At 49.5% G+C, this 26,839-nt stretch overlaps 1 protein-coding gene across 7 annotated transcripts in view; it reads right to left on the bottom strand.

Annotated features, from left to right (window-relative positions):
* Positions 1-21,618, bottom strand: part of SYNDIG1 (synapse differentiation inducing 1) — a 108,223-nt gene extending 86,605 nt beyond the window's left edge. Inside the window, exons 1-2 of one of the 7 annotated variants that reach the window (XM_043512188.1) lie at positions 21,311-21,618; positions 331-878 (exon numbers count right to left, since the gene is read on the bottom strand). In XM_043512188.1, the coding sequence (XP_043368123.1) occupies positions 331-795 (465 nt within the window). In that variant the 5' untranslated portion in view covers positions 796-878; positions 21,311-21,618. The other 6 variants (XM_043512192.1, XM_043512190.1, XM_038396198.2 and 3 more) reach the window with 6 other exon arrangements.
* Positions 21,619-26,839: the final 5,221 nt, after the last annotated feature.

The raw sequence follows: 26,839 nt of genomic DNA, 5'->3' as shown, positions 1-26,839 counted from the left end.
CACACTTCTTTGGGCAGCTAGTGGTAGCCAGATCCAGGCAAGACGATCCAGGCCACAGCCCAGCAAAGCACGTGCACCACTGGAAGCCTGTGAGGCTCCCTACTGAAGTGAACGGGTGAAATTCTGGCCCCACTGAAGTCAATGTGAATTTTGCCAGGGGCTTCAATGGGGCTGGAGGTTTCACCTGACAAGATACAGTTGTGTGTGCTCAAGTGCCTTCCAGGATCGGGGCCGCATCAGTGCTCGAAATGAGCATCATGCCCCTCCCACATCATTCAAAATAACACCCCCCAGCATCCCTCTCCAAACAGGCAACATGCAATATCTGACCTCCAGCTCCTGGAAATCCTCATCTTCCTCCACGTCATAGGAGAGGGTGTGGATCTTGATGTCGTCACCGGAGAGGTCAATGAACTTGCTATCGGGGTACTCCAGGCTGTCCTTGGTGGGGGAGCAGTCCTCGATGAAGGTGGTCTCACAGCACTCGGCGCTCATGCTCTCCCCCCAGGAGCGCAGCACATTCTCCGAGTAGAGGATGATGTTGGGGCGGTAGTGGGACTCCACGGTCTGTTGGAGCGTATTGGGGTCCAGCAGCTGCTGCACCGGGTCATTCCTGCTTTGAGCAGCGAGATTGCCCACACTGTGGCTCTGGTACTGTGGAGCTGGGTACATGGAGACCAGGCCATCGCTGTTCTCCGCCATTAAGTTCCTGGTGTTAATTAAGCCATTCTTTTTCCCAGCTTCAGCGATTTTACCGTGCATTAGCACACTGGTCTGTTCTAGGAGCCCATCCATGCTGGTTTTTTCCTTCCTCCCACAGGGTTCTTAGATGGTCACTCAGAAACACTGGTCACACTGGAGTAACAGCTCCCATTTTCCTGAGGGGGGGTGTGAAATAAATACTAACATGAAAATTAAACATCAGGACCTCCCAAATCTGCATCCAACCCCTGATAGCAGGTATAATGACTGAAGCAATGTAGGCCCCGATCCTGCCAGCCACTCCATGCAGGGAGATCGCCCGGCCCACCGGAGCCCCGAGTGCACAGCGCCGCTAGCAGGAGTGGGGACTTCCCTGGCCTTTTCTAACTGAGTCCTTTTAAAGCAAGATCTTAACGCAGGGGTTCTCAACTGTGGGGCGGGACCCCAAAGTGGGTCATGACTCCATTTTAATGGGGCCACCAAGGCTGGCTTAGACTTGCTGGGGCCCATGGCCGAAGTCCAAGTCTCACTGCTCAGGGCCAAAGCCAAAGCCTGAGGGCTTCAGCCCTTGAGCTTCGGCTTTGACCCCCTCCTCCCCCCCACCCCCTGGCCAGGGGTGGTAGTAATTTTTGTTGTCAGAAGGGGGTCACGGTGCCATGAAGTCTGAGAACCCCTATAGTTTAACACCCATGGAACAAGAGGGAATGCCCAAGCGGTGTGCCAAGCCGGCCTGGGGTTTATGTTTTCGCACTGGGCTGTGCCATGCCAAAAGGAGGATTTCAGCTAAGCATTAACCCTCAGGAGAAACTCCACACTCATGGCACAAAACCCCATGAGCATCCACTGCACCTTCCCCTGTCAAATTAACAAAGAACAGGAAGAAAACACAAATCTTGGAATCTGGCCTGCCCTGTTAGCACAGAGAGTGTCGAAGACTCACCCCCCCCTTTCTACACGCTTCAGTCAGGAGCAGGGCCAGTGAGAGACACTTTGCTAGGAGGGATCCCGTGCTCCCCCTGGCCCGGTAAGCTGCCCTGAACTTCAGAGGAGTTCAAAGCTCCCTATGGGTCACCACCTACCAATGACACCACTGGGTGGATCATCCTAGGGGACCGAACCCTCGACCTAAAAGCAACAGCAGCTACCACTTGGCTTGAGCTAAAGCACCAGGCCTATTAGCTCACAGCCAGTAGCAGGCTTGTAAACCTCTCATACTGAACCGCCATTAGAGGGACAGAGCCATGACACAGGGTTTCTCGTGCCTCTCGCTGAAACCGCTGGTGCTGACGGCCATCAGGGACAGGATAAGGGGCCAGGTGGACCAGTGTGGCAATTCGTGTGTGCCAGGTATGACATGTATGGCATACAGGTCGATTCAGGTCCTCCCACGTTGCTGACAGAGCCAAGACATCAGGTTCCAAGAGAAACAGCAGGGAACGTGGTAGCGTGACAGGGAGGGATGTGAAAGGCAGGGCCCGCACCCACTGCCTGGCTGGGGTCCATCACCCAGAATGTTTCACGCAGCGGTTGCATGGCAAATGCTTTTCACTTCACTCGCACGCAGCCCACACAATGCCTGCACCTCACTTCTGCTGGATGGAGAATTTCCTATCCTGGTGTGCACTCACCACATTCAAAAACACTTACAAATCCAAAAGCAGGGTGAAGTGAAAGCATCCATTGTGCTTGCCCAGACCTGACAGCAAATGGATTCTTGTAGAGCTCTCAGGGTTCCTGGAAGGGGCTTATTATCTGTTGAGATTTCAGGCTTTTGGTCTGAGGAAAAGGGAAGTGTGTGTGGGGGGGGGCAGTTTCCCTTCAAACTGACTGAATACCACCTGAGCGCAAGGGATTACATCTATCCCAAGGAGCTAATGGGACTCGATTCTTCCAGAGATCACCACAAATCTATAGCGCAGTTTTGTGTGTTCATATTTCCAGCGGGACCTCCACACTAGCAGTTATTTTTTCACCCATCTCCAAACAATTCCTCATTTAAGGAGGCTGCTGTTTATAGATGGAATGTGGGTTTGGGGAGTCGTTTCAGGCAGAACTGGCTTTCATTTCACAAAGGGTATGTCTACACTGCCATTACACACCTGCAGTTGGCCTGTGCCAGCTGGCTTGGGTCACGGGGCAGTTTAATTGCAGTGTAGACATTCAGCCACAGGCTGAGCTCTGGGACCCTCCCACCTCGCAGGGTCCTAGAGCCCAGGCTCCAGCCTGAGCCTGTGTTACTCCAGAATTTGATAGAAGTGCAGTCAACAATTCTGTATGTTCAGGCACTGCCAGTTCCAACCAAACCACACAGAGCTATGGAAATCTTAGGCCCTAAGAGGCAAAGCCACACAGCTGCATGTTAGCAGCTTTGCAATCAAAATACAAAAAATTATATAAAAAATAAATATATAGCAACCTTGGTTTTAAGTGCCCCTAACATATTATTGTTATAACTACAAATACTAAACATTCTTTTAAACAATAGTTCATTACAATTTAAAAAATTGGTAACCCACTAAAAATCACTAAAGGGTATGTGCTTTGTTTAAAATTAGCTATAAAAATTAAATAAAATATGCTTTAAAGCAGTTTGGGGAGTTTTTCTTTAGGCAAACAGCTGACATCTAAGCTCCCCATCAGCTGGGCAAAAAAAAGGGCCCTAAAAATCCAGCTGGTGATCACTCAAAGCCATCTCAAACTGTAAATAACTATACCTAAAAATGTCCCCAAACCTATCGTGTATGTGTGCTTAAAATCTAATGAATGGCAGTTTTCAATAAAAGCACGCTTGCTTGTATCAATCATTTATCAGACGGATGAGCTGTGTCCGCTATTAATTTATTCCCCGCACCACCTTTAAAAAAAATAAAAAACAGTTAAATTACCACTGCTTTGGATTCTAAAAAACCCTGGGTAACACCTGGGCATCTATGGCACAATTTAAAGCCCTGCAGCCCAAGCCAGCTGGCACAGGCCAGCCGTGGTGTCTAATTGCAGTGTAGACGTACTGTTAGTGTCAGCATCATCAATGCGGCACGGGTCAGCCAGTGGGTGTGAACACAGGACCTACAGATCTGAAAGCAAACACGCCTGCTGCTGGAGCTAAAGGACGAATGCCCCCTACATGGGCACAGTCATAGCCTCATCAACCTCTTATGCAACTCAGCCACTAGAAGAGAACTAATCTGTCCCTTCTAGCTAGTGGGGTTACATCAAGGCACTAGAAATCAACAGGGCGGCTCATCAGGCTAACACCACTTGTTTCTAGCTCAAACACCTCCTTCTAGGGAAACCTGTTTGCTTCCAATGCAGCCAGTGTAAATTGCTACTTGAAGTTCACAGGTATCCAGTAAATCAACAGGAGCCCAGACGATCTCTCCCCTGCAGTCTGATCCAAAGCTCAGAAAAATGTATTGACTTCAGTGGGCTTTAGAGCAGGCTCTCCAAGACAACCCACTCTACTGGGAGGATTTCAGTCTTGTGGATTGTCTAGAGTCAAAGCTGAATTCAATATCTTTCTAATTAGAGCTTCTTTGCCCTCTATCTCCATCCCACGTGAACAAGGGGAGTGGGGAAATCCTGTCATGGAGTGACCATGACAAGCAAAATCCCAGTCTTTCGTGCTGGTTTCCTCTAAACAATTCTAGATTTCAAATATTTGCTGTCCCCCTGCCTACTTGCTGGAGATATTTAAAACACTTGTAATAGCTGCTCTACTGTTCTTTCCACTGGGGATGGTGCAGGAAATTTGTTTACAGTACAAGAAAGCTAATGTAAATAGTTTCCAATTGCTGCCCGGTGCTTGGTTTCAAGGACCCTCTTGGTTTAACATGTAAAGAATACACTTTATTCCCTTGGCTAACAGTCCTGAACTTGCACTAACAGAACTTGCATGAGGGCAGGGTGGGTAAAATTCCACCTTGGTGGATGCCCATGGAGCTGCAGCAGGAATGAATTTGGCTCTAAACCTGTAGAATCTACTGAGAATATTTAAGCTAATTTCCAGATTAATTTAGCTAGGAATTTGAGGGTCAGTTTCACTGAAGGATTATTTAAAACCCTTTTCAGTACAACTTACTTGAGACAATATTAGAGGAGTCAGAAAAGGTGCCTCATCTTTATTATTAAAGATCATTTAAATGAGAGATGCTCATCATCCTGCAAAACAATGAGCCAATTTTCTCCTCTAGCTCATGCCAGTGCAAAGCAGGAGTCACTCCACCGATGCCATTGCAGTTACACCAGGGTAAAAGTGGCATTGAATGAAAGGAGCATTGCTTCCTCATCTTGTAAGTAAAGCTAGTGATTTGAGAGCAGCAATTATGGCAACCTGCATGGAACTTGCAGGGCAGAGCACAGGTTGCAGGAGGGAAGAGTTTGAGGAAAGCACCAGGAAGTCAGTCTATGTGCACATGGCTGGAGTGCTGGCTGAAGCATCTCTGTAAATAGTTATTTTAATAAAGAGCCAGTTTAGTTTTACAGGCATGAAGTTATCTTATGTTCTCACCCAGAATGCTGTACATGAAACGGTGATGGCGAATGGCACATTGGAGACCCACCTTGGAGTCCATTCTCACTGAGCTTCTGGACAGCAAATGTGTCTTTAAGAGATCATTATCAGTTTGAGACAGCCCTAAAATTGAACCTCTCTTCAGTATTTGATATTCTGGTGGGCCTCTGAATTTCAAGCTATCCCTTTGCTGTGAGGAAATGAAAGGAAAAACACCAACTATTGGTAACATACAAAGCCTCAATATTTCTGTTCAGCTGCTTTGTAAAACTGTCCCTTCCCTCCCCTGCGGCTGTAGGACCTCCCTTCAATGGCATGGGGACAGCCATCAGCTGGGGAAACACTCATTGGATATCTGCCAGGGAGCAGCAAGGTAGGTAGCAACAGGGTCCCAGAGCTGGCACAGAACTCCCATCCTGATGGCCCTGGTCTCTCATGGACCCCCAGGCTTTGGAGCCTGCTGTACCGTGGGGGGTAGGGGGAAGAGGGCCCTGTCTCCCCAGTGGAAATTTCTTCCCCCTCAGATTCCACCCACATGTTTTCCTGTGGGAGGAGCCAATCGGGCCATCATTTACTGGGCAGTTCTCTAAAGGGACCTCTTGGATAGGAGTCCCCAGGCTTGCCTTCTATGACAGCAGTTTACTTGGGCATCGTGCTAAACGCATGGAGGGACATCGGTGTTGAATATCCCTCCCCTTCAGAAACAGCCAGCCTAGCTCCCTCTAACTTCCTTGATAAGAATATTAATTTAACAGGAACTTGACCATCATTGGGGCCAGGACCCGGGGAGCCAGGTCTGCAGCGGGCCCTAAAGAACCACTTTCAACAACAGTATAATAGTCATTCACCGCAGCTCTTCCAGAAGGTCCTTCTCTATCAGTGGCAACCTTTCCTCCAGCTGGCTCAGGCAAGGAACATAAACACAACAGAGCCACGTGTCGCCATGAGCCATGCAAGTCACATGACGTTTTGCACCAGTCTCACCTTCTGTACTGAGCAAGGGACATCTCTGAGCCTCGGATGGCTTCAGAGGAGTTCCAGGAGCAAGCTGGCCAAACAACCCTCTGATGGATGCCATATGGGGTGGTAGAGAAGCAGAATGGCCTGTAGTTAAGGCACTGCCCTGGAACTCAGCAGACATAGGTTCAAATTCTGGTTCTGTCACAGAATGCCTGCATGACCTTGGGCAAATCACTGACTGCCTCTGTTCCCTGACAATGACACGAGGATAATAAATCATCACTTGCCTGTTCACACAGTATGTTCTTGGAGGCTGTCTCACACTGTATGTGTATTTTATATATATGTGTATACACACACACACACACACACACACACACACACACACACAATGCCGAGCACACTGGGGCCCAGATCTTGGCTGGAGCCTCCAGACGTTACTAAGATACAAGCAATTTCTGATTGAATAAACCTCTTTCTACAATACAGGGTATTGTCCAGAAGCTGCTCTGAATGGTTTATAATCTGCCTTATACCACCTAATATTCCTCTAGCATTGGTATGTTTTTGTCTCTTCAGTTAGTGACAAAGGAAAGCGGGACAAGGAAGGCACAGAAACATTATCACATTCTGATTAGTTCTCAGTATCAGACATCATATGCTGGGCTAACCATTGTTCCCTGGATATTCCAGCTTTTCCCATTCTCTTCTCAGACAGAAAAAGTGTTCTGGTTCTTGGTAGAGCAGAGTGAAATTTTTCAACCAACCATTGCCCTCTGCCCCGTGGCTGGCACCCTGACACGCAGTTGTCCACACACACAGAGCCACTGTGTAGAAATGCTGACAGGAAGCTCCACAACTGGGGCATTATTTGGGATAAAATGTGTACATCAGGCCATGCCCAAAAATAACGCACAGGGTGGCTGCTGTTGTGCCAGTCACCTGAGTGGCTTCACTAATGTCGGGCGAGCAGGACCCACACCTCCGGGAGGTCACGCCACCCAACAAAGAAAGCCTTGTCTGTGTCAGTAGCACTTGGGGAAATGCAGTTTCAAACCACCCTTATCTCTGCCTTCAAGTTCAGCTGTCAAATTCCCTGCCTGCTTGCTGTAGGCGCTAATATTGACTCCAGGAGCCGGAGTCTTATCCTGGGCAGTGCAAGTGGGCATAAAACGTTCGCCATCTCATCTGGCAGAGCATTAAACACACTTTGGATTTGAGTGGGGACACAGTGCGGTGGAGAGTTGGGCCACTTACAGCAATGGCAAAATCAGTGACATTATCCTCAGGAAAGCACCCAGGCTAATTCTGCCTCCAGCTTCCTGGGCCCTGTCCCCCGCGGTGGCTAGGGAGGGCTCAGAGAAGTAGTGGGACTGGAGAATCTGGCAGTGCACCAAGCAGCCTAGATTTCCAAAATGACTAGTGAGTCTGACGACCCAACTCGAAACACCTTAAAAGGTCCTGACAGAGGCAGGGTATTCAGAACTTTCTGAAAACTATAGCCCTTAACGGGTCTCAAATCACTTGTCACTTTTGGAAATGAAAGCCATCCTCCAATTCTTCTCCCATCCCAGGGGAGAAAAAGAGGTGTGGTGCTGGGGAACACAGAGCAAAATTTTCCTAAGTGCCTAAGGGCCAGATTTTTAAAGGCATTTAGGCACCTATCTCCCCTTGAGTCAATTATAATTTGGACCTAAGTGACTTAGGAGCCAAGTGACATTTTCAAACTTGACTTAAGCACCTACATCTCATTGAAAGCCAATGGGATTTTGGCTGTAAATGCCTAAATCTTTTGAAAATCGGACTTAGACACCTCAGTCACTTAGCAGAGGTGTAGCCTTGTGAGTCTGTAGCCACAAAAACAATGAGGAGTCCGGTGGCACCTTAAAGACTAACAGATCGGTGGCACCTTAAAGACTAGTTAGTCTTTAAGGTGCCACTGGACTCCTCGTTGTATCAGTCACTTAGGCGATTTGAAAAAAAAAAAAGAAAAAGGCCAAACAATGGCCACTCTAGTTGCTACGGGGATCATGGAGGGTATGTCTACACTATGGCAGCACAGCAATGGCTTCATAGCACCGTAATGTAAACACTTCCTACCTCAACCAAAGGGGTGTTTCCATCAACGTCGTTAATCCACTTCTCAGAGGCAGGAGCTAGGTCAACAGAAGAATTCTGCCATCAACCAAGCCCTGTCTACCTCTTGGGTTAGGTTGACCTAACTACATTGCATACGGCGTGAGATTTTTCACAGCCCTGAATGGTGTACCCAGGCTGATCTCGTTTAAGTGTAGACCAGAGGCCAAGTTTGGTCTCCAGCTAGGAATGCCACACCAGAAGTTCCAGACCTTAAAGGTGAAGTAACACATACATTTCTTAAGGTGCCACTCTCCCAAGAGCGTTTCGCCATTGATATCAACACACCCAGGGCAGAGCTCATGATTAACTGGCTGGTGACCACCCACTTGAATTAAGATCCTAAACCAACAGGCATTTTCTTAAACAGGAAGGATCACATGGTTGGTCCACTTTGAAATCTATGTCCGAAATTACTGCAAGGATGAGAAAATGAACCATATTTCCACTCAGCATTCCTATAGTAATAGGGCTAAAGCGTTCCCCTAATTCAGAGGTAATTCTCAAGTAGTGATCACCCAGTGTTCTGAGCACAGACTGCATGAGATGCTTGCCTCTCTATTTGAGCACAGTGACAACAAAATAATAAAAGGTGTCACTGATTGTTTTTGAGGGGAAATTCCTGAGCTGCGAGCCACTAAGCTTTAATCAATAAGCAACTTGAATGCCAACAAATTTTGTTGTGCAATAGAAACAAGGTCAATAGACACCAAGGGACTCAAAAAAGAAACAGAGTTATCTATTCATTTCTCAACAGTAAAGCAGCAAGGATGAGCCATCAGCAGACAGTCTCATTCCAAACCCTCACAAGTCCTTTATATCTCTGAGCCACAGGTTTACCAGAGTTAAACCAGACATATTTCAAAGGCATATGTTGACAAGCATTTTGAAGCAAAGATGAAGCACCTGCCATGGCACTCACCCTTCCTGCTATGCGTGTGCAAACAGTGTTACAGACAGTTTTCTTAGCTGTGCATGTGTGTGTGTCACTTTGTGAAGATGGAGTCTGGCAGGTCTAGCCCCCACCCTATATTAGTCCATTGGTCAAAAAAGCCTTGTGTGAAATTATGAAAATTCTCAGCCTATTCATACAGCTGGATGTGAATTTTTTTTTTACAAATAGCTTTTTCATCAAAAAATGCTGATTCATGAACAATTTTGGTTTTGATGATACAGGGCCAGTTGGCAGAGATGTCCAAGCTCTAAACAATGTTGGAAAAAAAGTTACTAAGTTTTTGAAATACTTTGTTTTGTTCGAAACGAAAATGCCAGGTTTCTGGTTCACAGTGACCTTTCATTTAGAAATTTAAGCTAATGAGTTTGGAGAAAAAAAAGTCAAAACACTTCAAAATTATTGAAACAAAACGTTTTACCCTTAAAAAGTGGGATTTTGAATGAACGTTTTCAAGATTTTTGACCTTTTCATCTCTAAATGATCAACTTTAAGGGTGTGGGTTTCAGAAGCACCCATTGCTGGTCTAGCTGAAGTTGATGGGAGTTTTACCATGGATTTCACTGAAGGCAGAACTCAGCCAGTGCTGAGCACTTCTGAAAACCCTCACCACAATAAATAACCCTCTACATAGATTTGGTTCTTCTGGGGGGTTTATTAATCAATTAGGATAGAGTTCCCCAGAATATGGAGTGCATCCCGGAAGGACTAGCTAGAGCAACACAAATAGGCCTCTCAACTGTTCTCCAGAAACTCAGCTTTCACTTACAAAAAAAGCAAGTCTCTAGCTATCATGGTTATGAAAAAAAACCTTGAGAACATAGCCTGAATGTAACCAATGCAGGTGTCTGCCTGAGTTTGCAGAGAGCCAGAAACAATCTCCCTCAGAAGCATGATTTCAATGGGTCTTATTGATTACATCAATCAACATTAACTATTTCATGGCTCAGCGAAACATGTGAGGGCTTGTCTATAGGGCGAAATTCAGTGGCTTAATTATACCACGATAGTTATACCGGCATATCTCCCCATGTGGGCATGCTTCTTCCAACATAAGAGAGCCCTTTTCCAGTTTAGCTTATGTCACTTTCAAAGCAATATAAACTAAACTGGGAAAAGGCTCTCTTATTCTGGAGTAAGAGTGTCAAACAGGTTGTTAGCCTGATAAAACGACAGCGGTACAATTCATGTAGGCAAGCCCTAAGAAAGGGGAAGATGTATCCCATTACCAAACTCAGCCCAGGCTACCTGCACTTTCGGAAAGGGGCACAATCAATCAGTTTCATTTGCCAACCTTTGAAAAGCTGTGTTCTACAGCAGGACATTGCTGCGTTAAGGATGGGAACAGGGCTGTTAGTTGTTTCTGCCCTCTCTGATGAAAGCCGAGTTTCCTCTTCAAAATCAGAATCAGAGTTCACTTCTGAAACGCACACAAATGAATCAGGGTCCCAGCCAGGATGGAAATAAGGGTCCAAATGCAAAGCTAAGGGGGGTGCTTGGGTATGAAATAAGAAGCATCTACGCTGGGTCTTCACTTGGGCTTTAACACTGCCACTCTGTGTGCTGCAAAGTGGCTTTTATTTCAGCCTGATGCGTCACCTGGAGTGACCATAATGACTTCTGCCAAACTGCAGGTCAGGGAGAGACTTAAAATTCTCACTCGTTGGGCCAGGGACAGTCATTTCCTCAGTGTCCATACAACGCCTAGCACAACGCCTAGCTCTGGCTAGCCTCTCAATGATGCTACAATATAAATAACAACAATTATCAGAGCTCATTCCCTTGTTAAAAACATATTGCTTTCAATTCAGCTCCTCACAGCCCTGACTCCACAAAGCCAGCAACCAGAGCTCTGACATCCTGGCTGAAGATCTCTTTATTGCCCCTTTATCCTGTCTCCCCATGACACCAGCTGATCCTCCTTTAGCAGAAAGCAGCTGGACGTGTTTCACTCCAGCGCTCCTCCTTTGGTCATTCCTGCTCCCTATGAAATCAATGCTAAACTCCCCACCGAGCTTGATGGGAGCAGGATCAGACCCTCCATTAGCTAGGGGGCTGTGAAAAGGGGGCACTTGCTCCCCGCGCAGGACTCGCAGCTTCTTCTTATGGCACAAGAGCGCAGAATCAAGCCGGGATGGTAAGCTTGGATCCACTGCAGGGAAGGTCACTGGGCTACTGACAAGTGGGGCTGAGCCTTCCCTGGACTTTTAATGCTCAATACTTGTTTGGTGAAGTTCTAACTTTGGTAGGATGGTAAAACCGGAGGCAGTTTGATGTGCTTGATTTTGTTCTATGTGTGCTGTTAGAAACACCAGTACGGTCCGGCCAGCATACATCAATACAACTCCACTGCCTTCCATGGACTCCTTTTAGTGACCCCTCTAGCTGCCTGAGGGATGACTTCAATGCAGCTGTGCTGATTTACACCAGTTGGGGATCTGGCCCCATTAATTTCAGTATTGCTGCTCCAGCAAATACCCCCTGGGGCTCAGGCTCCTGGTGTATAATTGCATTCACTCGGGATAACGGAAGCGCACTAGCACTGCCACTAATTTATTATTGACATTGGCTCCTCTGATCTATAGAGCTCCCCGGCCTCAAGGGAGTTCGCTGCCTGATCGTAGGCCAGGATCACATACTCACGGCTCATTTGCAGAGCTGAAAACGCTCCTTGCTCAAGTCCCCAGGCCAGGCCAGGCCAGGCCACAGCGTAGACTACTTGGGCTGGCAAGAGAGCTCGGTGGGCAGCACTCTCCCTGAAGGAGACTCTTAATGTTCCTTCACGGCCTGGTGCTGCTCGCAAAGACTGGCCGTCGCTGTTCAGAGCTCTGCCCTGGTAATTACGAGCGAGTTGCGTCTGCCCATCGAGGATGGAGATGGAGGGAGGCTCAGCGGTCACATCGCACTCCTGTCAGTACCCGGCTCGGGGACGCTACTGACCCAACCAGCGGGCCAAACTGGGCGAGGAGCCCTGGTCTGTGCCGCCTGGGGCACACTGCGCAGACGCGAAGAAGAGCCGACAGGCTACTCTAACTACACCAACCCAGGCTTAGTGGAGGTCGCTGCTGAGCCACCCCCCCGCCACATACACACACGCATCTAGCAGCGTCCCTCATCCCAACCTGCAGCCCTCAGCCAGTCCAGGCCCCGCACTACCACGCGTGGCCTGGCTCTGCGAGGCTGATAAATGGAGGCCATGAGACCAAACAGCTTTCCACTTGTGAAGGCAAAGTGTGCCTTACCCCGGCGCTCTCGAGGGGACAGCGGGGTTGCTCATGAGCGCGCAGTTGGCTTTTCATAGCTGCTACCTGTTCAGACATTCAGGCTGAACTGCTGTGTTTTGTCTTGATTTTATTAGTATTTGTATGACAGTAAAACCTAGGGGCCCAACTGCACTCGGGGCCCATGGGCTAGGCCCTCAAGAGACAGGCGCTGGCAGTCTACATGGACAATGGGTGGGAGAAAGCGTCACCCAGAGCCAGAACCCACCTCACCCGCAGCCCTGTCCAGCGTCTCCCACACAAGCCAACCTGCCTCCCCTCTTTAGTTTGGGCAACAGTGATGCGTGTTCCACTTGCAGCTCTCTCATTCCCCAGTCTGAGCGCGTGCAGAGCAGAACAGCCCGGGCACAGGGACCAGTGGGAGGCCAGCTGAGGATCCTCATGCATGCAGCCCCCCAAAAGGTGCAGTATGACCGGTGTCTAAACAAGGTGGGACTCCACTAAACGGGTGGAGAGCAGAGGAAGGCAGAATCAGTCCAGCATCGCTATCCCTGGCTTTTCCCTGTGGTATGCATCTGTAGAGGGGGAGCACAACAGAGACAATATGCCCAGAAGAGAAGGGAGTGCCCTACCTCGGTCTCAAGACTGTAGCTTGCAAGCTTTATGCTCAGCCTCTTAAGTCAAACCACATTGCAACAGCAGCAGCTGGTGCTGCTAAGTTTGCAAGGCTCTAAAGATGCTACACAGCCTACTCTGACTTGGCTGAGAAATTAAACTGCCATTTGCTTTTCCAGCACAGGTAACAAACTGATCTACCTGCCTGCAGCTGAAAGCCCAGACCCATTCATGGCAGACCCCGATTAGAGTCTGAAGAGAGACAAAAAGAAAAGGAGTACTTGTGGCACCTTAGAGACTAACAAATTTATTAGAGCATAAGCTTTCGTGAGCTACAGCTCACTTCATCGGATGCATCCGATGAAGTGAGCTGTAGCTCACGAAAGCTTATATTCTAATAAATTTGTTAGTCTCTAAGGTGCCACAAGTACTCCTTTTCTTTTTGCGAATACAGACTAACACGGCTACTACTCTGAAACCTGAAGAGAGACAGGTACATTCAGAAAGGTACCTCCCTGGTGCCTCCCCCCAGCCCCAAGGTATTATTGCCATCAGCTAGTAGGGTGACCAGACAGCAAGTGTGAAAAATCGGGACGGGGGTGGGGGGTAATAGGAACCTATACAAGAAAAAGACCCAAAAATCGGGACCTATAAAAGCAGGACATCTGGTCACCCTATCAGCTAGGTTCATCCTTCTCTTCACTGATTGGCAGCTCAGTTCTACTGCTCTGCTCACGCCTCCCCTTTTCCGATCCCTCCCTCAGAGACAGTGTGGGTCTCTTAGCTCCATCCCCCCCCCCCGGCCACGCTCCTCTCTGGCTGGGCCTGGGGTCACTCAGACACTTGACGGAGGTGTTAGGGGGGGATGCATTTTGGACATCCTGAAGAGAAAAGTATTTCTTTTTCTTTGGGAAAACACAGGTATGCTCACTTTATACGCTGGAGCCTTCCCCTTTGACTTCACTGGGAGCCCCACTTAGGTCTCTACAGCAGAGTTTGCCCCCCTGGAGATCTCCTCCTTTATTTACTATTAGCAGATTTTCAGACCAGAGGCAAGCACGAGGCACTGATGTACTCTGAAACCCGGCAGGACACCCATCTTTCGCTCGAAGGAGGCCATGCACAGGACGGCCAGGGACACCAGAGTCTTCCTGCAGAAAGGAACCTCACAGTCAGCAGCTGAGGTCACTTAGCCAAGCAGAAGGAAAGCAAACTGCCCTGCCTTGCACTTTTGGAGCCTGCAGATACATCTGTTCTCTGGTGTGGACAATTGAATTCTTAATTGTAGGGAAGGACAAAGTGCTGCTCTCATTCAATGCAGTAGAAATCCAAAGTGACTCCATGGGCTCCTCTGTACACAATTAAGAATTCTTCCCATACACCAGAAAACAGGTCAAATGAAGTAGAAAAATTCTACCTTGGTCCCAGACTTCACCTCATACATTCAAGGTCAAGCTGACCCTTGCTGTAGATTTTAGCAAGGGCCAGAACTGGGCATTCAATGAAAATTCAGTTGCAACCTTAACTCTGCAGCGTCACCCTACCCAGCACTTCTCAGTATCACTGAGAGATAAATTCAGATCACATTTACACGGATGTAGGGCCCAAAGTAACTCCGCTGTCTTTCTTCTACCCTGTTCCAGTGCACCCATCACTGTAGAATTTGAGCATTGAGAATTAAACGGGAAGCAGTGTGGCCCAGTGGCTAGGGCACTGGATGAGGACTCAGGAGACCTGGCTCTACTCCTGGCTCTTCCAGTAGCCTGCTGAGTGACTGCGGGCAAGTCATATCACTGCCCCGTGCCTCAGTTTCCCCATCTGTAAAATGGGAATTATAATACTGACCTCCTTTGCAAAGCACTTCAAGATTTACTGATGTGAAGTGCTAGATAAGAGCCAGATAGTAGTAATAGTGGAACTACCCTGCACTTACATTGTTCCACTGGAGATGGACTTCCCTCCTGAGACCTTGTGGGGTGAGTTACCAGAGCTTCTCTCCTCTCTAACTATTATTGTGATTTGTGTTACAATAGCACCTCTGAGATCATAGCCCACAGCGCTATACTCTGTACAAACACACAGGAAAAATCCGTCCCTGCACCGAAGACCTTACAGTCTAAACACACAAGACAAAGGATGGGAGAAAAGAATTGCTATTAACTGCCGTCTTGCAGATAAGGAAATGAGGCAGAGATAGATTGAGGCCCAGGTCCTCAGAGATATTTGGGTGCCTACCACCCACTGCCATGAATAGAAGTTAGGGCTTACACGTTATCAAGGGTCTCCCCCTGGGTCTCTTCAAGAAGAAGGGGGTGGGGAAGCTTAGAATTGAAAGCAGGCCTACTGGCTTTCAGGCCAATACCTTTGTCACAAGCCCCTCCTGCCTCCTAGACATAAATTGTATCAGTGGTCCTTGTTCACTGCCTGCCTCGTCACCATCAATGGGCAATTTGCTGAAGGCAGCATGGTAAAGCAGATCCTGTTAGAGATAGGAACCAATATCCAAGTGGGCCAGCAGTCTGATTTCTCTCCCCTGCATTGGTCCGGGCTGTTCCCCATCGTACAGGATCAACTGTGACCTCGCACAATCTGTTTAACCAGCATGAACACTGAGACGACAAAGGTGATTATTCTCCAGGGTAATCACGTCAGTGGTAACCACTCGACCAGAATGTTTAGGTTGATTGACAAGTCATTTAAATGAATGAAGCCATATCAGACGACACCCTGAGCAAGATCACAGTTTGCTTCAGAGATGACGTTTACAGCAGGTCAACCGCAAGCCGACAGAAAGAGGCCAATTTAATATGCAAGGTACCTTTCCGCCTCTTCTCCAATTGGTGCTCTAGGGGCTGCTATTGTACTACAGCTGGCCTCACGCCTTGTGCACGACTGCTGGGCTCGGTCCTGTGAACTCCTACCAAGATCCTCCAAATTTACACTATTTTCTCAATTACATTTTCCAAAGCAGCCTATAGAGGCAAATCCACTGTCTCTTGTAACAGAGCCGGCCCACGGAGTGGGCCAAGGTTTCTAGAAACTGGACTGGGACACAGGAGACCTGGATTCTATTCATTTCCCTGCCACTGACCTGCTCTGTGACCTTCACCCAGTTATGTTACACCTCTGGCCTCAGTTTCTCCTCCCACCCGCCCCATTTCTGTCTTGTATATTTTGACTGGAAGCTCTTCAGCACAAGGACTGCATATGTACAGAGCTTAGCACAATGGCTTAGCGCAACCCTGATCTCAGCTGGGGCCGCTAGGTTCTGCCGTAATACAGGTAAGGACAGGGCAGAGGATGGGAAGCGCCAATGGAGAAACAGGGAGACAATTCAGAATTAATGCTCCCTCACTGGCAAAATACAAATGTATGAATTGACTTTGCCAGTGAAACAATTCTCTGGTACAGTAAAATAGCTAATATCAGTCTATCAGGGGCAGGAGAATTAGATTAAGCTGACACAGTCAGGGCAATAAAACAGAGCTTGCTTTATCAGGTTTTTAAGCAATTACAGAGCCAGAAAGAGACAGTGGTGCCAATGTGCCATGCAATAGGAACTGAAACGTGGCTGGGCTGTAACTGGAGCGTGACAGGACAAGCTAGGGGAGGCACAAGGAGAGGAAGCAGCAAAGAGCATGGGACACAGACAGAATTAACCAAAGTCAGGTTGAGTGGGGCTTGGGCACAGTCTATAAGGCACAGGTAAATGCATTCAGGGGCTGGTCCGAAGCCCACTGAAATCAATGAGAGGCTTTCCATGGATTCCACTGGGCTTGGGATCAGCCTTTATGGACCGTTTTTTAGCTCCTATACAGAGCACGGGAACAGGCCCTAGAAAGCCGAGCAGAGCTGACTCAAACCCAGAGCTATAGTAGAGCCAGCCTAGCAAACCCCACCATGAGAGCAGGAAACAAGGGCCTAAGCACCTTCCCCCGCCGGCTTGGCCAGACGGGATGAAAATCGGGTGAGTTCCTGGCTCGGGGCATGGAAATAGAGAGGGTTAGTACCCACCCAGCCCAGATGCCGCCGAGAACTCAGGGTCACCCACGGGCCCCCATCCAGCAAGGTACTTAAGCAGGTGTGTCACTTTAAGCATTTGAGCACACCCAAGCTTTGCTGGATAAGGGCCATGGGAAGATGGTGGGTGGGACTGGCAGGAGCAGAGCACACATCGTCCTCCCCTGCAAACCAGAGGGAACCTCACGGAAAAATGATGCTATCTTAGGGCTGCACCCCCCTTTGGAGCTGTGCTGGGGGTACCTGCAAGCAGGGGAAGCCCTGTCAGCAGCCAGATCCCCCAAGTTCTCTGCAGGCCTTGAGAATAACCCCTTGCTTCTTCCCTGGGCCAGGCAAGCATCAGCTACCCACCCACCAATCTAGTGGAAAATGCACAAGGAACCCTGTGGAGTTCCCAGCCACTATGCAGGTTTCTCTGGGAAGAGGAAGAAACAGGCCCAGCACTCCAATTCAGCAAAGCTGAAATCCCCTGACTTCAAATTAAGCACAAACTCAAATGCTTTGCTGAATCGAGACTTCAGTGCTTAAAAATAAATTAAAGAAATTTTGCAGGTATGTGTGTGGGGAATAGGGACCTTTACAAAGGCTAATGCATAGCTATATGCAATGGGGACAAGGAGGGGTCTGTATAAGAATACCCTGCGTACTGCAGGCATACAATGACATCCCACACGTACTGCATTGCTATTTTGAAATGCAGTCTTTGCAGATGCAATGAAACCCAGTGCTGTCTAACCCGAACCTGTCACACTGCCGTGATGACACTAAACATGCTTTGCTGAGTCCTTCTGGCCAGATCCTTCGCACCGCACCACCTAAATCACTCAAGAGACACTGATTTGTGCCAGCTGAGGATCTGGCTTTTTGTTTTATTACCACCGAAAAGACTGTAATAGCTCTAAGGTTCTACTGCGTTAATCACACATAGGGAAGTTTGGCCAAAGGATGCATTATTTATTCTGTGCATCCGTACGCCCAAGTATATACACAGACTTATTACATCTTGGTGGAACCAAAGTTATTACTTATTTCTAATATTAAAACTTCGCTTTGTTTTCGTTTTCTCCCACTGGCACAATGAAAATCATGACCTGTCAAATTCCTGTTTCCGAAAAAACACAACAAGGATGCACACAAAAATTCTGAAGTCAGCAACCCTCATTGGCTTTGCAGTTTTAGTTTAAGAGCAGACCAAACTGGTTTTAACACTGTCCTGGACTGAGACATTTATGGCTGAGTTATAAATGCCTGCGGATAGGAATTTATAATGAAAGGAAGAGAAGCATCTCAGGGCACTAGGGAGCATTGCTATAATATGTGACACCTTCCGATACCATCCTATGAAGCCAAAACATTAGGAATACTGAATGCAGAATTCATTAGGTTAAATGGAATATGCTGTAGATATACAGTGCAACTGCCTTATATCTGCGTTTGTGTAACTAAGAGCTTTAGTTCTGTGTATGATTTATTAAGTAGGTGATGGTGGAGGAATGCAATGTTCTTTTGCTTGATTTAATTTATTACAAATGCATTTATCTTCCATCAACACACATGAGCTGTAGATACAAAATTGTGGCTAAAATGTCACCTTGACTAGTAAAATGAGAATTAATTTATCCTGTGGGGCAGCTGAGCTTCAAACTAATATGAAGAGGCTCCAAATGCTGCTACTTTGAGGTAGACAACTCATTAACAGTAATTAACACTAACTAACTTCATACAGGAATGGATACAAGGGTATCAGCCTAGGATCCACAATAATCCCCTGGAGAATACCAGGGAGCCACATCTTCCTGGGTTTAAGAACCGCAAAGCATCTTTCAGTGGCTGTTCATGCCCAGTTCCAGAGGGGTTCCGGCTCATTTTTGAGCTGAATGTTTAACCCCCTCAAGAAAGTTTAGATTTTTCATAGGTTCTTTCTTGCCTCCTCTCTCTTTACTTATTCTTAGTTGTTTATCTTTTTTAAAAAAAAACTTTTATTCTTAGGAGTCAGAGAGCCCATTAAGAAAATACAACTGGCTATGCCTTTGCAAGCCTCATTGCTACAATTTTTTTGCAAACAAATTGTGCTTTGCAGACGACGCAGTATAAACTATACCTACCTATTCCTATCTTCTGACAACACTTCAGTTTCTGATTAGGGACCGCTGGCACTCCTGGAGTGCCTTGCACAGAGAGATCTTAAAGCATTTTGCACATTGTCCTGAATTAAGCCTTTGGAGACCCATGTGAGGTAGCTGCGTTTCCATGTTACCGACAGGAAACCGAGGAGCGAAAGGTTAACAGACTTGCCCTAGATCACACAGCCATCGGTGGCAGGAGAGACCCACATTTCCTGACTCTCAGGGGCTGGTTTTACCCACCCGCTTCCCTCCCCCGAAGGAGTCGGTTCCTACCTGTGAACGGAAGGAGCAAATCTCTTCTTCTTGCAGAATTATTCTGCTTGCCCAGCAGCCTGGGAACACTTGCTCTGCTCACACAATCAAAGCCCGCTCCACCTTCCCCTTAATCAGCCACCTCCCTGACACCTGGTCTGCGGTGCATTGAGCCCCGGGGCAGGCTCCACCGCACTCCCTGCTGGCAGGGGCGATCCGCGGCCGCCTCTAGCGGCGCCCTGGCACCCCGGGTGCGGTCGCAGGAGCCATGTCTCCCCAGGCAGGGAGCCCCCCGACAGGTGGCCTGGCCGGAAAACAAACTTCCCCTGGGTGTTTAGCAGGACAGTCTGACGTGTCCGCCCCGGGCGCCGGGCACCAGGCCGGGCATCGCGGGCACCTTCCCCCGGGACAGCGCCGGCTCGGGACCAAACTGCGCCCTGCGCCATCCCCCCCTCCGGCAGCCCGAGCCCCGGCGGGTTTGGTGCAGAGAGCTGGGGCGGGGGCCCCGAGGGAGGGGCCCAGCGCTTGTGCCAGGGCTGAGCCCCCCTGGGCCGGGCAGTTCAGAGCCTGGGCGCCTCCGCTGTGAAAATAAAACCGCTGGAGCCCAGCATCGCTCCCGTTACAAGGGGAGCCCCCGAGACAAGGGGGGGCAGGAGTCAGAAGCAACACGTGCAACCCCCCCGGCCCCATACACACCCCAGAGCTGGGGCAGCCCGGCGGCTACAGGCTCCACCGCCCGGGGAGCGGGGCTGGGATCCTCCCTTCGGCCCCGGCCTGCGCGCTGCCCCCGCCGCCCCCCGAGCGCGCCGCCCCCGCCGGGGCGCATCCTTGGGGCGCGCCCGGACCCGCCTCCTCCCCGCGGGCTGCGATGCATCCTCCCGCGGCCGGCTGCGCTCACCTGGTCCGCAAGGTGACCCGCCTCTAGCGGCCCCGCACACGCCGCGCCCCGCCCCGCATGGCCGCTCCCCGAGGGAGGCCGGGCTGCGGGCTAAGGCGCCCCGGCGCCGGGCTGCGGGCGCGGGGCAGAGCCGGCGGGGAACCTGGCTGCACCGCGGGCGCCTGCCGCGGCACTGGCGGGGAGGAGGCGAGGGCGGCCCCGCATGGCAGAGCGGGCAGCCGCCCCCCTGCTGCCGGAGCGCGGGGTGCCAGCCGGGAGGAGCCGCGAGGAGGGAGGCGGCGGAGGTTTGAGGAGAAGAACCGCAGCCGCCGCTGGCGGGGGATTGACCGGCCTGCGCAGCTCTCCCGCCCGGTCCTAAAGGCAGCCTGGCCCCGCACCGGCCCCCGGCCAAGCGATCCGGCTGCTTTTCCTACCAGCTCTTCCTCCCCGCGGCTCTGGGCCGGGGGGAGGCTCCATGCTGCCCTTCCAGGCAGCCCCGGCCGGGGGGCTCTTGCAAAGGATTTCCCTTCCCCCCGGGAATCGCTGCTGCAAAGGGCACCCGCAACCAGCCCCGTCTAATCCGCCTTAATTGTTTTCCCCCTGCAGTCTCCTTGCAGAGCTCGCAAAAGCCGGGCGCCCGCCCTCCGCACTCGGCTGGTGTCACTTCGGTTTGGCAGGCGCTGAAAGTCCCGCCTGGGATCGGGGCTGGGGGAGCTGACAGTGTGTCCCCCCCCCCCCCACACACACAGAGCCCTGCCCTGCCCCGGAGCAGAGCCCGTCTGAGCTCCAGAGCTCGGCTCTCACCAGCAGCCGTGGGCCACCTCTGCCGCCGTGTCTGGCTAATCTCCGGGCACCAACAGGGCTACAGCCCTGCATGGCCTGTTCGTCAAGCACATGCAAAGCAACGGCTTTTAATGTCACATCTGCAGTACAGCTCACCTGTAGGGCTAGCTCCCCTGGCTGCTCTGAAACACGGACCTGCCTCCCACCAGGGCGAGGAGCCTGGCTTGTCCTCTTGTAACGGAAAAGGGCCTGCAGGGCTCCATGCTACTGCGACATGACGGTGCTTTCGGGTCCAGGGTCCACAGGGCGCTGAAATCAGTGGAATGACTCCCCTTAGCTTCAACGGGCTTTGGCTCATGCCCAGACGCCGGTGTAAATCAGGGTAAACTCTGCGGAAGCCAGTTGCATTACACCCATGTCAAACCCCTGTGAGGTCAGAATGAGCGTGACAGGCTGCTCCCCAGCCCGGCGGTGGAAATCCGTTAGACTGGACTAGCCGGCAGCCCCATTGCTTGAGAAACCCAGCTGGGGCGGGCACAGCGGTAGAAATAGGCCATAGGGAGCTACCCCGCACTGGCAGCTGGCTAGCGGAGCAACCCTTCCTGGGAGATCTATGATGGAACCGGGTTTCGCTGCTACTTTCTAGGACTCCTTCGTCCGTAAACTCTTTGGGGCCGGGCCCAGCTCTGTTCTGTTTGTGCAGTGCCTAGCACCACGGGGGCCTGGGCTCTGACGGGGGCTCCTGCACGGCAGGACAATACCAACATAAGGATAGCAGGAAAGTATCGGGGGTAGCTGACAATGAGGAGTCCAGTGGCACCTTAAAGACTAACAGATTTATTGGGGCATGAGTTTTCCTGGGTAAAAAACCCACTTCTTCAGATGCAGGGAGTGAATTTTTTCTAAGGATAGTAGGGTTCATTGATTCCATTGCGTGTCACTTTCCACCACTGTCAGCGTTGCTAGACCAGCCACTTGGGTAAAAGCTTCTCTCACCATTCTGGACGCTTCAACTTTTGTGGCTTAAAATTGTAGCACAAGGTCCCTGCCCACTGTGTGTGTTTCATTTCTTTCTTTGCTCTTTCTTTGCTTTTGTCAACACAATTGGCAGTTGTACCAGCCGCAGATATCATCCACACCATGATATTCATCAGGCTAGCCCCCCTTTGGCTCCAGACCCATTCTGTGCCTTGCAAATCTTTAAGGAGGAGCATGATGGATTTTCTATTCTTGCAAGCAGTCTCCTCCTTAGTCATACTTGCAAAAGCACTAGTGGCAAATCATTAATGGAGAAGCACTCTCAATATTTAAGTTGTATTTTAAATCTCTTGTACATGGCTTGGAAATTTACACTCGTCACATTTTTCTCTCTCCATTTATACAGTTTTACTGATTTGTTTGCTCAGCTGTTGTTCTTGAAACGTGAAGAGCCGAGCGATTCCGTTATTTCTACAGCTGTTCAAAACATGGAATTTCTGTCCCACCTGAAATTCTGATATTGACATTTATTTACATCCCAAGTCGGGACAAAAAGTTGAAATGTTGAAACTGTTGCTGGAATGAAAAGTTCAGAAAAAATCTATGGAGAAATATCAAAATATTTTGTTCTGATGTTTTTGATCAAAACATTGGTGATGTTCAAACATCGATGCATTTCATTTTGATTTAATTTTCCCAACCGAGAATTCAGCTGCACTCTGTCTTTTCCCTTGGAAGATTTTTGTTTTAATAAAGCCCCATTTTTCTGAAGGGTAAAAAATGTTTTGTTGAAAATGTTTCTTCTTATTTCTTGGGTGGCATCGGGGCTCGAAAAACCCACTTGCCCATAATGGCCTTACCTGGAGTATTGTGTCCAGTTCTGGACATATTTCAGGGAAGATGAGAAAATAAGGAAATGGTCTAGAAAACACGACCTATGAGGGAAGATTGGAAAATTGGGTTTGTTTAGTCTGGAGAAGAGAAGACTGATGTGGGGGGGGGGGTGGTAAAGGGTGACAGAATAACAGTTTTCAAGTCATATAGAAGGTTGTTACAAGGAGGAGGGTGATCAATTATTCTCCTTAACCTCTGAGGATAGGACAAGAAGCTCTGGGCTTAAATTGCAGCAAGGCTGGTTTAGGTTGGACATTAGGAAAAACTTCCTAGCTGTCAGGGTGGTTAAGCACTGGAATAAATTGCCCAGGGAGGTTGTGGAATCTCCAGCATGGGAGGTTGTTAAGAGCAGGTTAGACAAACACCTGTCAGGGATGGTCTAGTTATTATGTAGTCCTGCCTTGAGTGCAGGGGACTGGCCTAGATCACCTCTCGAGGTCCCTTCCAGTCCTAGACTCTATAATGAGTAGGAACTTTCCTGGGCAAATATCATCCACTTCAGCAGAATCTCAGTGAGCATTAAAAAAAAAATTCCAGTCCTGCTAGTTGTGACAAAAATCCCCTTACAAACATGACAGAGTAACCCAATACAGTACCACCTGCCTGAGTCTGCAGGGAGCTGCCCTCCAGAGAGGAAGGCTAGTCCGCTGGTTAGAGCACCAGCCTAGACCCGGGAACACCTTGTCTTCAATTCCTTGCTCTACCACAAGTCATGCAGCCTCTGTGTGTCAGTTCCCTCTGCAATGGGGCCAGTAACACGGGGCTGCTGAGTGGGTGGGAGGTGCTCGGTTAGCCTGGGGATGGCAGGTAGGAAAGTACTATATCAAGAGAGTCACTATCTGCTGAGGAGAGGGAGGGGCTGGCTGCATCTGGACCCAGCTGCCACCACTGGTAGGGTGGGCACAGCTGGTGTGGTCCAGAGGATCAGGCAGGCCATTGCTGGTAGGAAGCACTGGCAGAACAGTTCTGCATGGCTCAGGGGGCTATCTGCTGACACCACCCCAATAGGGGGAGCAGTATGAATCAAGATGGGGCAGGAGGATCTCTAGTAGTCAATATATTGGGGGTGGGGGACAGCAGCATTTATCCATTTATTTCCTGTTTTGCGAGGGACAAGCTGCCTCCATTGATGATAGTGTTGGGGGGCAGTGTTAGTTGATGTCATTGGTGTTTGGGGAGGGAGCATGCCCTGAGGTCCAGCCTGCAAAGAGCAGGACACCATGATCTCTGGACCTAAGCAAAAGGCCTGGAGGGGTATCTGATCCCCAGGAGAGCTGGCAGGCAGGGCTGGGATTCAGAAGGGAGTATGGCATGGGGCTGGTGGATAAGCTTAGTTCCTGAGCCAGTGGATACTGGGTAAAGTTTCCCAGCTCTGATGAACATACCCTACGGTCACACTCGTGCAGAGCTCTACAAACCGATGTGCTGCTTTCTCAATTCTTCTTAAAGATCTGGCATTTGATTAATCTCAACAGCTTGCCCAGTGTTCTCCTTTTGGCTGTTATCAGCTGACATTTCTGAATGTTAGCCACAATAACACAATTCAGGTATTAAATGCAGGACTTATTTTTAAATTCAGTCATTTATGAATTGAAGGCAGAAGATGCCCCATGAGAAAAGCTGTGAGTACAAAAATAGGGGTATTCTCAGATACCTTAATATCTTCAAAGCCAGTTCAGAGTACGCTTCCATGGGAACAGCTGTCATTTTGCTACCATAATTTGCATCTACTACAACACTCTTTACAATCAGACACACAATATGATTCTATTAATATCAGAGATAAAAGACAGATCGAGAAGATTAAAATGGAGTGAAAAAGGAAGTTAAAGAAGAGAGGGATGTAGGCCACAGATTAGATGGAAAATACACTCTAACCAGTTCACCAGTGTTGTGTGCCTTCTGCTATCCTCTGCTGGACAGACCCACAGTCATTCGGGTACTTGTCAATAGCCCCACTCTGCTAATAGCAATAGATAAGCCTCTTCTAGTGCAAGCAGCAGAAGCTGGGTGTTTGCAGACAGAGCAGCTGAGTTCTGTTCCCTGCTTGCTGTGAAGTTGGGTGAGCATCTTGTACAGCAGAACAACAACCCTGAGGTCTTAACTGGCAACCGGTGTCTTACAGCCTGTACGTATACAAACCAACATCTTTGGGTATGCTGGTAGAAGAGAACAAGGCAGCATTCACACTGCCAGAGTGGAGCAGACCCACAGTCTCTCTCTGACAGTGGTCAGCACCAGCTCTGCAGTAAGCAGCAATGGCATAACCTGCCCTCAGGGAAAGTTCCCTCCTGACCCCCTTAGAGGTTTTTCTTAACCACCGAAGCATGAAGATTTGAAGCCTTCCAAACTCTGGTTTATATTTGAGTATTATAACTGGATATTTTTGTTACCCATTGTGACATGGAGGGAATTTACTATTTTTATGAGTGATATGTATGGCAATGATTTACTTGAGTAGGGAATGCTACCCAGAGGGGGGGAAAGGGCTAAAAAGCTACCCCCGTGGCGGACCAGGAGCCCTGAGTGTTGAGTTATGCAGCTGTCTGGGATGGTAGGAATGCAGAGCATTAAAGGACTGGCTGAAACCAACCCTGTCAATGTAGGATTTGGAAAGACAACGGGGTCCCCAGGGACTGAACCCCACACACCTAACAAGGGGAAATGCCAGCAGGCAGTGCATGTGAAATCAGGAGGAGAGTGGGCCACCAGGTGACAGGAAGCTAATAGAAGAGCTGGTGTCTGGACACACAGGGGAGACCGAGATAGCCAGCAAATGGATTCTATGACAGCATAGCTGGCTTGGCCAGGATGAACTGAGTCTTAACCTTTGCATCTCGGTGCTAACCCAAGCATTTCCCCACACTGCGTTTCTGTTGACTAGTTAACCCCACTCTGCTTTGAAAAGGCTGCAAATATGGGGTGAGGTGCATTGGGCCCCAGACAGTGTAGATGTTTCAGGCCAGGAAAGGGAGCTTGGATTGCCCCTATTGGATTTCAGAGCAGGTTGAGCGGTGCTGGACAAGTCTCTCTTTACACCAGCATGGTTCCAGGGGCTTGGCCATGTGTCTGCAAAATGCCTGAGCTGGCATTTTTAAAATGCACCTTTTATGCTCAGATGGCCAGGCTCTAAGAGGCTGGAGCTGGTACAACTCCAGTTAGACTGATGCAATGCAAACTCCCATGTAGACACACCCAGAGCAGCACGGAGATGCCGAGAGAGTGGGGGATGGAAAATTAGCAAAGGGTGGGATAGAAGAAAAAGGCTCTTCCTGGTCTTACAATGACAGGTTAAGAGACATCGCTCTGGCTGGTCTAAACTCCCCTCCCCCCCCTGCAGCCTGCTGTGAAAATATCCCGCCCTACTTTTGTGGTTAGGGCTGCGAAGAACCATCCAACCCTCTGAACACAGGCGGGGAGGGCAGCGGCATGGCAGCTCCCTCGTGCTGTCTGTGTTGAGCGACTGCCTGAACCCACAGTGCTGATCAGAGAGGCGAAGGGCGTGTGAGCACCAGTGCACCCAAAGGTGGAGGGGGTGGGCAGTTCAAAGACCTGGGAAATACTGTCTGGGACTTCCCGCCAGAGAGAAGAAGCCAGCAGTGCAGAAGGAAAGAAGTGGAGGCTGATTGGTGCAGCTTGGAATGGTGGGTACATTTAACTCTTCCTAGGGGCCAGGGGCCATTTCAAGGAACAATATTTCAAAACAGCAGGAAGGAGTCCCCTGAGAAATCCCAGATCTCTAGTGACATTTCCCAGAGAAGGATCTGAATTCAGTGGAGCAATGCTGCTCACCCCAGCCCATGACACTATTCC

The sequence above is a fragment of the Dermochelys coriacea genome, chromosome 3 (genome assembly GCF_009764565.3).
Source record: "Dermochelys coriacea isolate rDerCor1 chromosome 3, rDerCor1.pri.v4, whole genome shotgun sequence".
NCBI classification, from domain to species: domain Eukaryota; kingdom Metazoa; phylum Chordata; order Testudines; family Dermochelyidae; genus Dermochelys; species Dermochelys coriacea.
This window is presented reverse-complemented; position numbering and strand designations above follow the sequence as displayed.